Consider the following 12,322-nt stretch of genomic DNA (forward strand, 5'->3'; position numbering starts at 1 on the left):
GGGGACAATAGTGAACAAAGCAGAGGTGGTCCCGCCCTCAGAGCATACAGCCTGTCTGGGGAGACAGCCACGTACTGGGAGACAGCTGCGTTGATGGGGTCCTACGGAGGCACATAGCCCCGACTCTGGGGAGTGCATGCATTTTGGGAGGGCTGGTGGTAGCAGAGGAAGCCTTCCTGGAAGAAGTGGTTTCCGTGTTTAGACTTGAAGGATGAGAATGGGTCGGGGCTGGCGGGGAAGGAATGTTTCCTGCAGAGGGAAGAGCACCATCAAAAGCCCAAGGCAGAGTTCATGGTCCGTATGAGGAAGTAAAAGTAATTCTTGGTATGGGCTGGAGTTCCAGGGAAGGGGGCGAGTGAGTGATGAGGCTAGAGAAGTAAATGGGGGCCAGGTCCTGTGCTGAAGCCTCAGACTTTATTCTGAGGGCAGTGGGGAGCCCCTGGAAATCTTTTTTTTTTTTTTTTAATTAATTTATTTATTATTTATTTTTATTTTTGGCTGCGTGGGTGTTCGTTTCTGTGCGAGGGCTTTCTCTAGTTGCGGTAAGTGGGGGCCACTCTTCGTCGCGGTGCGCGGGCCTCTCACTATTGCGGCCTCTCTTGTTGCGGAGCACAGGCTCCAGATGCGCAGGCTCAGTAGTTGTGGCTCACGGGCCTAGTTGCTCCGCGGCATGTGGGATCTTCCCAGACCAGGGCTCGAACCCGTGTCCCCTGCGTTGGCAGGAGGATTCTCAACCACTGCGCCACCAGGGAAGTCCCCCCTGGAAATCTTTGATGTCATGGAGTGACATGATCAGATGTGCCCTGTTGGCAAAGCAGCATCGTGACACTCTAGGACAATATACTTAAAAAAATAAGGTTTACCGAAGTTGTTAGATTTGTTAGTTGGTATTTAGGTGAAGAGAGAAACAGATGTAAAGTGGAGTTGGATGCAGAGAGGAAAGAGGTAGGAGAAACGGACAGGGTGAGACATTCCTTCCAGGCGCCAGTTGGGGAAGGAAGGCCGGTGTCTGAGGTTGGTTCCAGGAGGATTTCCTGCCCTGACTCACTTTGCTTCCTCGCAGCGCCGGTTTCTGTTCCCCTTCTTTGACTCAGCCTATCAGGGCTTCGCATCTGGCAACCTGGAGAAAGACGCCTGGGCCGTTCGCTATTTTGTGTCTGAAGGGTTCGAGCTCTTCTGTGCCCAGTCCTTCTCCAAGAACTTCGGGCTCTACAGTGAGTGCTCTCCTGTGTTACAGCCCAGCTGCCCCAGCCTCACCGCCCCCAGAGCCCCAAGGCTGATTCTCCTCCTTCTTTTTAGATGAGCGAGTGGGGAATCTGACCGTGGTTGCGAAAGAACCTGATAGCATCCTCCGGGTCCTTTCCCAGATGGAGAAGATCGTGCGAATTACGTGGTCCAATCCCCCTGCTCAGGGAGCACGAATCGTGGCCCATACCCTCTCTGACCCTGAGCTTTTTAATGAATGGTAAGGGGCTCAACGCCGGATGGGCGAAGCGTGGGGATGCAGAACAGCGATTGTCCCATTACATTTAACTGTCTCTTCCTTTTATGTTGGCAGAGGCAGGACAAAAATACTTGAACCTCTTTTGAGAGTCAGTTATTATTTCTGTAAAATAGGGCTGGCACTTACACACGTGTGTAACACAGCACTGGGAACATAGGAAGGAGGCCCTCAGTGAATGGGAGTTTCCCCCACTCTCCCACCACCCAGACTTCCTCCCCTTAAAGTTGGGAAATACAGGGAGGAATTTCTGATAGAATAGAATATCTAACTTCAAGTTAGTGCAACAATTTTGGGGCTCTTCATTCTTATCTAATTTATATATAGTTTGTCTTATTTTGAAACAGTAATTTTTTTGTAGTAGCTAAATCTGCAATCTCTACTTAATTACACCTGATAAAATATATTATCCTGTCTCAAGCAGCACCTAGCTGAAGAAAATATATTATCCTATCTCAAGCAGCACCTAGCTGAAGTCTGAGTTAAAACATAAGTGGTATTACAGCCAGTATACCTAAGACTAGCCATAAACTCCATCAGTAAATAAAGTCCTTTCCTTCTGCCTAGTAAGTCTATCTCTCTGGTCTCCTTATCCACCCATCCAGGCATCCACATACCATAATAGGCAGGTTGTGATCATGTTTTCAGCTTACAGATTAAATTACATTTAAAAAATTTTTATGTTTTCGTGTACCATCTCTCCTGTCTGGATTGGTATTCATATTGATGTCCACTCAGGACAGGTAATGTGAAGACAATGGCTGACCGCATTCTGACCATGAGATCTGAGCTCCGGGCACGATTAGAAGCCCTCAAGACCCCTGGAACCTGGGACCACATCACGGAGCAGATTGGAATGTTCAGTTTCACCGGGTTGAACCGTAAGTGGCCCCACCACCTCGAATGCTCACTGTTGGACACAGCACTCCTCACAGTCAGTGTTCTTGGGCTTGGCTCCCTTAGCTGTTGCCCGTTTGGTCAGCTATTACTTTGGACCAGAACAAGTTAGATTTTCTCAGTGTGTCCCACCCCTCGGGTCTCAGAAGAGCATTGTTGTAGTCTATCCTCCAGAACATAACTCAGATATTTTCATTTTTATGGGCTTGGGAAGTGGCTCAGAGCGAGCTGGGAAGTAACAGGATTTGTACCTTGGAGGTTTGATTTATGAAACATCTTTTATAAATGCTTAGGCACCTTTTGGCTTTTCCTTAATCTTAAGTATAAATATTACATATGATTATCGAAGGACTTAATTTCTTAACAGGTCTTTCGTAGTCTCCAAGCATTGCCTAGGTTACAACATTCTCTTTTCACTTCATAAATAAGAATTTAGATCGGTAGTTGGAATTAAAAGTCAGTTGAAAGTCTAGAAGGCAGCCATGCACGATCTTGGTTAGCCGTCAGTAGGGTGTATCAGCGATTGGCCATCCCGTCTGATGATAGAGGACTCATTCATTTAATAAGTAATTCCCGAGCACCTCAAGCCAAGCCACTGGTTGCGTGGTGCAGATATGACCTCTGTGTGGAGCTTGTGTCCGAGTGGCTCAGGGGACAGATGTGTGCCTTTGGGTAGTCAGTAGAACCTCAGAGGTACTGGGAGGTACTATAAACCAGGGCCATCGGAGTGCCTGTTTGAAATGGGCTCAGAAAAAGCCAAAAGAAAGGTGGTAAAGATTGTATATTGCAGACTCACTGAAACACTTTGGGGTAAAATGAGGCTAACCAAGAAAGTAAGCGGATAGCTCAGTTAGCCTGTGGTGTCCTCACAGTTCTGGAATGGGGAATTAGTTCACTTAATTAAGGAAAATCATCCTTATACAATTTTTAAGATATTAAGTGTAATGGAAATGGTGTTCAGTAGTAATATTCTTTTCTTTTTTTCCTAGCCACATTTCTTTTTTTTTTTTAATAAATTTATTTATTTATTCATTTATTTAATTTTTGGCTGCATTGGGTCTTCCCTGCTGCACGCGGGTTTTCTCTAGTTGCTGAGAGCAGGGGCTACTGTTTGTTGTGGTGCGCGGGCTTCTCGTTGCGGTGGCTTCTCTTATTGCAGAGCACGGGCTCTAGGCACGTGGGTTTCAGCAGTTGTGGCCCACAGGCTGTAGAGCGCAGCCTCAGTAGTTGTGGCACACGGGCTTAGCTGCTCTGGGGCATGTGGGATCTTCCCGGACCAGGGCTCGAACCCATGTCCCCTGCATTGGCAGGTGGATTCTTAACTACTGTGCCACCAGGGAAGCCCTCTTTTTTTTTTTTAATTTATTTTTTTATGCAGCAGGTTCTTATTAGTTGTCTATTTTATACATATTAGTGTATACATGTCAATCCTAATCTACCAATTCATCCCACCACCACCACCCCGCCGCTTTCCCCCCTTGGTGTCCATACGTTTGTTCTCTACATTTGTGTCTCTATTTCTGCCTTGCAAACTGGTTCATCTGTACCATTTTTCTAGATTCCACATATATGTGTTAATATACAATATTTGTTTTTCTCTTTCTGACTTACTTCACTCTGTATGATAGTCTCTAGGTCCACCCACATCTCTACAAATGACCCAATTTCATTCCTTTTTATGGCTGAGTAATATTCCATTGTATATATGTACCACATCTTTATCCATTTGTCTGTCGATGGGCATTTAGGTTGCTTCCGACCTGGCTATTGTAAAGAGTGCTGCAATGAACACTGGGGTGCATGTGAGTAGTAATATTCTAAAAGCTCACAAGGTGGGGATGTCTTCCCATGAAGTATCCATATTGTCCCACTCTCCAGAGTAGGAAATTAGTTTTATTATGAATTGAAAAATGGTGAGAATAGACCTGGATTTATAACATAAAGTTATATTTTTAGCACTTGGCATCATTTACCCTTTTTAAAAACAGGGTTTGTTTTTTTTCCTCCCAGCATTTTATTAGGAAAGATTTTAAACATACAGAAAATTTAGAGGAATTGAACCCCATGTGCCTGCCACCTAGTTTCTACAATTCTCATGTTGCGGTACTTCCTTTTCTACATATTATCTATCAAAACAGGGGCTTTCATCCTGAAATATTTTTAAAATTGGCTATGCGTATATTGGCCTTTTTCTAGGGAAAGAGTCCCTAACTTTTACTAGCTTCTCAACTGTGATACTCCCTTTCCCCATAAAAGTAAAGAAGTTTCATTTCTATTTTAAAAAACGGGGCGGGAGCCCTGTATCCGCAGCATCTACCTGTGGGGCATAGGCTTTACAAGGTGCTGTGCCCGTGGCTCTGTTGGTGTGTGAGGTTAGGAGCTATCTCCTTGGATGGTTGTAATTCACATAGTTAAAGCTGGTCAGGGCTACTGTGAAGGTGGCTTTGTTTGGAGGGGCCCAAAGGTAGCACTGAGTACAGGGTCTAGGATTTTCACTTCCATACAGAGGCAGTGTAGTATCCTGGCTAAGAGCTCAGAGCCGGGAGTTATACTGCCTACCTTAAAATTCCAGATTCACAACTGACTAGCTGTGTGACCTTGGGAAGGTCATTTAACTTACATCAGTGCCATCTGTAAAATGGGGGCGATAAGGTTATTATCAAGATTAACTGAGCTAATATAAAGTGCTTAGAACATTGCCTGGCACCTAATGTTTGCTCCTCTGATGATTATGATTTTATTACTGTCTTAGTCTGCTTGGGCTGCTATAACAAAATGCCATAGACTGGGTGGCTTAAACAACAGAAATTTATTCCTCACAGTTCTGGAGGCTGCGAAGTCTGAGATCAGGGTGCCAGCATCAACAGGTTCTGGTCGGGGTTCTCTTCCTAGCTTGCAAGTGGCTGTCTTCTTGCTGTATCCTCACATGAAGGGAGGAGGTGAGGGGGAGAGAGAGAGAGAGAGAGAGCTCGTGCATGAGCAAGCTCTCTGGTCTCCTCTTATAAGGTCACTACTCCCATCATGCATGCTTACCCTCATGACCTCATCCAAACATAATTACCAGCCAAAGGCTCCACCTCCTAACACCATCGCAATGGGGCTTAGGGTTTCAAAGTATGAATTTTGGAGGGACACAAACATTCAGTCCATGACAATTATTATTATCCTGATCCCTCAAATTGATGGTGCCTTAAGGGTGCTAATTACTTAGGGGAAAAAAATCAGCTAAAATTCTCTCATGGCTTTGCAATAAAGCAAAAAAAGCTCTAGAGATTGTGGCAGAAGGGAAGTACAGGCAGTCCCTTCCCATTTCATACAGCAGCGTTTCTGCAAACTCACGGGAAAACCCTCCTGTGTGTATGTGTGTGAATGAGAGCTGAGATGCGCCAGGCCCGAGAGGTCTCTGCAGTGTTCAGCCTGCGGGTTCACACACACAGCATTTATCCGGCAACGCTCATCTCAGGGCCTTGTCCAATGTACTGTGAAAATGAAATGTCAAAGGGAAGTTGCTCTGGGTGCTCAGGGTTAAGCAAATACAGGTGAAGGAAGAGATAAACGAAGCACTTCTTAACCAGTTTTTCATATCAATGGATTGTTCTTAAGTCTATGGGTTTGGTTGAGTGGATAGGGTGTCCCGGTGAACGTAACCTCCAAGGTTTGGTTGGGAGGTAGTCCCAGATTAACATTCCCATCAGGAAGAACCATGTTAAACTTTCTGGGGATTAGGAAGTTAGCTCATAAGAGTAGTTTCCAGAATCTGTTGAGCGTATTTCTCACTGTGTCAGGTGGACAAAATAACTCCTACTGTTTTGCTTCTCTGTGTTAGGGGGAAGAAAGGAAATTGTCATTGTAATGGACTCTCTGGACCTCCATTACTTAAAGGATTCCTACTGCTCTGATTATGTATCTCTTTTGGTTTTCAACAGCCAAGCAGGTTGAGTATCTGGTCAATGAAAAGCACATCTATCTGCTGCCAAGTGGTCGGATCAACATGTGTGGCTTAACCACCAAAAACCTAGATTATGTGGCCAGCTCCATCCATGAAGCAGTCACCAAAATCCAGTGAAGAAATACCACCCAAACCAGCACCACCAAAGCGGTCCTCTGTCTCGTGTATTCCCTGCCTGCACAAACCTGGTTGTATACATCACAACTAGATTAGAGACTACTGAGGGACAGAAAAGGCTGCTCTGGTGAGGTGGCTTCTGTTTAAACTGGCCCCATGGGAAGAGAACATCTCTTGAAAGGAAATGGGGATCTGGGATTAGAGCCCTTTTGGAGGCCAGAGCAAATTAAGGCTTTTATTTGAGAAGAATAAAAAGGTACTTTGATGATGAAATGTAGATGTCTTGCCCCCTCGCTGGAAGCAGGAGTATTGCCCGTGTCACTCATGTGCTCCTGTGTGTTGCTTTACTCTGTACAAAGTCGAGTCCCAAAGATCAAGTTGTCTGAAGAGCCAAGTGTGATTGTGGGTGTCAGCTGTGTCATTAAAACTCGTCATCTCGATCCAGAGTGTCTGTCTCCCTGCTCTTTCTGCATGGTTGTGTCCCTGTCCCTAGGCTTGAGTTCTTTAGAGTGACCAAGGTAAGAAATATATTTATATCTCACCCACACATTTAACTGACATGAAAGTTTCACAAAACAATATTTACCCTTGCTATGTGTAATGCATTCTGATATTTTCTATTCTATTCTATTGTATTCTTTCTATTCTATTCTATTTCACTAAAGTAATAAAGTGAAAGTGCTGATTGAGGCCCATGGACTTGATTTTGTCATCCGCTAATGGGTTGTAACCCACGATTTAAAGTGAATGCTGGGACATAGAGAATGGACTTGACATGGGGAGGGGGAAGGATAAGCTGGAACGAAGTGAGAGAGTGGCATGGACATATATACACTACCAAATGTAAAATCGATAGCTAGTGGGATGCAGCCACATAGCACAGGGAGATCAGCTCGGTGCTTTGCGACCACCTAGAGGGGTGGGATAGGGAGAGTGGGAGGGAGACGCAAGAGGGAGGGGATATGGGGATATATGTATACATATAGCTGATTCACTTTGTTATACAGCAGAAACTTAACACACCATTGTAAAGCAATTATACTCCAATAAAGATGTTAAAAAAAAAAGTGAATGCTAGAGTGGGATTTACCAGCTGCCAAAGAAAAAACTAAAATGTATTCCTGCAATCTGCCTCCCTTTAGTGAACTCACCATAACACAGCCCTTTGTCAGTTTTGTCCTTCAGAGGCCAGCCATCTTCATATGTTACTTAAGAAACTGAACTTCATGGATTCATAGAAGGGTTGACATCACTCAGGGTGATTCTAGAACCCAGTCCCTCCCACTGTAGTTGGAGTACCTCTTAGTCTGTTGAAACGATTAGAGCCACTTAAACATAGATCACATTTTCCAGGGAGTCCAAAGGACTCTCCAAATTTTGATTTAGTAGAATTTGAGTCTTACTTAAAACAAGAGGGCTACTAATTGGTGTCTTAAAATACTGAAAAATAATTCTTGTTATGTTAACAGGATCTGCCCCTTTTTAGGATGCCTTTGAGTTATTATAAAATCCTACAGTCTTCTTTTTTTTTTTTTTTTCCAGACTGGAAGAATATATTTGCCATGCATATAATTGACAAAGGATTACTATTCAGAATTATAAAGAAATACTGTTATACAGGATTACTATCTGGGATTTTTTATTTTAATTTTAAAAATCCTACAAATTAAAAGAAAAATACAGATAACCCAGTAGAAAAATGAACAAAGGATATGAACAGGTAATTCAGAGGGAAAACTCAAATCAACTATAAACAATGAAAATGTTCTGAACATTGCTAGAAAAAATGGAAATGTAATGAAAGTAACAGGATACTATTTTACACTTAGATTGGGGAAATGGGAAATATGGTACAAATATGTTGGAGAGCAATTCGGCAACATTTTGAAAAGCTGAGGATGTGTGTACTTTACAATCAAGGAATCGTGTGCACTTTATGTATGCACGTTAGAGAAACTCACGTGCACCTGGAGAGAGCCATGGGAGTGAACAGAGCACCGTGTAACAGTGAAGAGATGAAAACACAAGTGTGCATCAGTAGGGGATACATCAACACCCCACATCCAGTACAGTCACAGGGCTGGACATGGCACCAGAGCTGTGTGTGTCAATGAGGGTAAAGCTCACACATACTTCTGAGTGGATGAAAGGTGAAATGAGATGCCATTTATGATACCGTTTCTTAAAATGTGCTGCATATTGTAGTTGCTTCTGAATACATACATATGTAATAAAAATTTTAAATATAGGTAGGAAAGGTACACATCAATCTCTGCAAAGTGGTTACCAGTGAGGAGAAAGGGAGTGAGACGGTGAGGCGCTTAACCTGTAACTGTGGTATTTTCTTTAACAATTATGTATCTAAAGGAAATATGAGGAGAGGCCTTATTTATAAAATTAACATTTACTGAATACAATTTGCCATTGTCAGGCACTATTGTAAGCCCTTGTATGTATCAGTTCACTTAATCCTCAACGATAAATCAGTGTGGTAGGTACTAATGTTATCATCACCCTTTGCAGAGGAGAAAACAGGCATAGTAAATCAAGTAACTTGCCTAATATTAATATTAGTCACATGACTAATAGGTGCTAGGATTTGAACCCAAGAAGTCTGGGTCCAGAGTCCATAAGTTTAAGCTATTACTCTACCCTGTTGCTGTGCCTTATTCTCTCTGAATCTCCTAAAGCAGGAAGGGTGAGTACGGAGCAGTTCTCAGGGGCTCAGAGTGCAGCCTGTGATTCGCTGAGCATCAAGGGCAGAGTAGCCTACATGGCCTTCTCTGTCACAATTCAGTCTTTCTGAAGCCTAACCTGGAACTCTTGGTGACTCCAAAAGGTACAGGGTGGCCACGTTCATCCGCGGCCGCCTCCTACACCTGCCTCTCCCTTCCTCAAAATACCTGTCTGTTCAGTCTTCCACTCCTCCCTCTCAGGAAGAGGGAAGACACTCCTCACCAACTCCTTCTTCAGGATCTGCCAGGAATGGGACACCATGTATCTCCTCATGGTTCCTGAGTTGGCAAATGGCACAACAGCTCCTTTGCCTTTCAAGGGTAGAACCACAAACCTTTCCCCAAGAATCCAGTTATACTAGAAACAAAGTTTCCTTAGTGGCAAGGTAAGAGCTCTCCATTCCTCATATCCGACGAACAGTGGCTGGAAGCCTTGTTTGGACAGATCTCATGTCACAATGGAGGATTCTGGAAGGAACAGAGGGCAGTGGAAAGTAATTGGAATCTGGGAATCTAATGTTTACTGAGAACTCATAGGCATTATCTTAGTTAATCCTCACAAGTACCACAAATAACCCAGAGGGACTTCACACCCAGTCCGTACATGAGGCTGAGGCTCAAAGTAGCTAAATGAGTACGAGTCATGGGGCCATCTTAAAGTGGGAGGCTTCTGGGCTGGGGGTGGGGGCACCCAACCCCTCAGCATGGGGACCACTCTGAGGCTTAGAAACTGGACCCCCTAGAGTGTAGGTACATGGCACTATCCTGTAAATCTTGTTAAGTCAGCAAATCAGGAACACTCAGTGTGTTGGGCTGCACACCACAGGCCTGCAAGCCCTGTATTTACCCAGCCTCAAGACCGAAGAAATAAAATCCTACAGTCTTGAAGGATGATCGGGGTCTTAGAAATCATTAACTCCAGCCTTTCTCCCAGTGCAAGAGTCTCTTCTATGTTGTCCCTGACTCATCACTTTTAACTGGGGTGGGTTGGGGGATTGGGTTCTTTTTTTTTTTTCCCACAGCACCTTTTACATGCTGACATTAAATTATATGTTCATTTATTTATTGTTTTGAATTTTATTTATTTTTTATACAGCAGGTTCTTATTAGTTATCTATTTTATACATATTAGTGTATATATGTCAATCCCAATCTCCCAATTCATCCCACCACCATCCCCACCCCCCCACCACTTTCCCCCTTGGTGTCCATACGTTTGTTCTCTACATCTGTGTCTCTATTTCTGCCCTGCAAACCAGTTCATCTGTACCATTTTTCTAGATTCCACATATATGTGTTAATATATGATATTTGTTTTTCTCTTTCTGACTTACTTCACTCTGTATGACAGTCTCTAGATCCATCCATGTCTCCACAAATGACCCAATTTCGCTACTTTTTATGGCTGAGTAATATTCCATTGTATATATGTACCACATCTTCTTTATCCATTCGTCTGTCGATGGGCATTTAGCTTGCTTCCATGACCTGGCTATTGTAAATAGTGCTGCAATGAACATTGGGGTGCATGTATCTTTTTGAATTATGGTTTTCTCTGGTTATATGCCCAGTAGTGGGATTGCTGGGTCATATGGTAATTCTATTTTTAGTTTTTTGAGGAACCTCCATACTGTTCTCCATAGTGGCCGTATCAATTTACATTCCCACCAACAGTGCAAGAGGGTTCCCTTTTCTCCACACCCTCTCCAGCATTTGTTGTTTGTAGATTTTCTGATGATGCCCATTCTAACTGGTGTGAGGTGATACCTCGTATTTTTGACTTGCATTTCTCTAATAATTAGTGGTGTTGAGCATCATTTCATGTGCTTCTTGGCCACCTGTATGTCTTCTTTGGAGAAATGTCTGTTTAGGTCTTCTGCCTATTTTTTGATTGGGTTGTTTGTTTTTTTAATATTGAGCTGCATGAGCTGTTTATATATTTTGGAGATTAATCCTTTGTCCGTTGATTCGTTTGCAAATATTTTCTCCCATTCTGAGGGTTGTCTTTTCGTCTTGTTGGTAGTTTGCTTTGCAAAAGCTTTTAAGTTTCATTAGGTTCCATTTGTTTATTTTTGTTTTTATTTCCATTACTCTAGAAGGTGGATCAAAAAAGATCTTGCTATGATTTATGTCAAAGAGTGTTCTTCCTATGTTTTCCTCTAAGAGTTTTATAGTGTCCAGTCTTACATTTAGATCTTTAATCCATTTTGAGTTTATTTTTGTGTATGGTGTTAGGGAGTGTTCTAATTTCATTCTTTTACATGTAGCTGTCCAGTTTTCCCAGCACCACTTATTGAAGAGACTGTCTTTTCTCCATTGTATATCTTTGCCTCCTTTGTCATAGATTAGTTGACCATAGGTGTGTGGGTTTATCTCTGGGCTTTCTATCCTGTTCCATTGATCTATATTTCTGTTTATGTGCCAGTACCTTATTGTCTTGATTACTGTAGCTTTGTAGTATGGTCTGAAGTCAGGGAGTCTGATTCCTCCAGCTCCGTTTTTTTCCCTCAAGACTGCTTTGGCTATTTGGGGTCTTTTGTGTCTCCATACAAATTTTAAGATTTTTTGTACTAGTTCCGTAAAAAATGCCATTGGTAATTTGATAGGGATTGCATTGAATCTGTAGATTGCTTTGGGTAATATAGTCATCTTCACAGTGTTGATTCTTCCAATCCAAGAACATGATATATCTCTCCATCTGTTTGTGTCATCTTTGATTTCTTTCATCAGTGTCTTAATAGTTTTCTGCATACAGGTCTTTTGTCTCCTTAGGTAGGTTTATTCCTAGGTATTTTATTCTTTTTGTTGCAGTGGTGAATGGGAGTGTTTCCTTAATTTCTCTTTCTGATCTTTTGTTGTTAGTGTATAGGAATGTAAGAGATTTCTGTGCATTAATTTTGTATCCTGCAACTTTACCAAATTCATTGATTAGCTCTAGTAGTTTTCTGGTGGCATCTTTAGGTTTCTCTTTGTATATTATCATGTCATCTGCAAATAGTGACAGTTTTACTTCTTCTTTTCCAATTTGTATTCCTTTTATTTCTTTTTCTTCTCTGATTGCTGTGGCTAGGACTTCCAAAACTACGTTGAATAATAGTGGCGAGAGTGGACATCCTTGTCTTT

At 42.6% G+C, this 12,322-nt stretch overlaps 1 protein-coding gene across 1 annotated transcript in view; it reads left to right on the forward strand.

Moving 5' to 3' along the window:
- GOT1 (glutamic-oxaloacetic transaminase 1) overlaps positions 1–6,904 on the forward strand; it is a 30,643-nt gene extending 23,739 nt beyond the window's left edge. Inside the window, exons 6-9 of the mRNA XM_007187386.3 lie at positions 1,064–1,214; positions 1,300–1,465; positions 2,240–2,382; positions 6,325–6,904. Coding sequence (XP_007187448.2) covers positions 1,064–1,214; positions 1,300–1,465; positions 2,240–2,382; positions 6,325–6,464 — 600 coding nt within the window. The 3' untranslated portion in view covers positions 6,465–6,904. The remainder of the gene's footprint in view (positions 1–1,063; positions 1,215–1,299; positions 1,466–2,239; positions 2,383–6,324) is intronic.
- The last annotated feature ends 5,418 nt before the right edge of the window (positions 6,905–12,322 follow it).

The sequence above is a fragment of the Balaenoptera acutorostrata genome, chromosome 16, assembly GCF_949987535.1.
Source record: "Balaenoptera acutorostrata chromosome 16, mBalAcu1.1, whole genome shotgun sequence".
Taxonomy (NCBI): Eukaryota; Metazoa; Chordata; class Mammalia; order Artiodactyla; family Balaenopteridae; genus Balaenoptera; species Balaenoptera acutorostrata.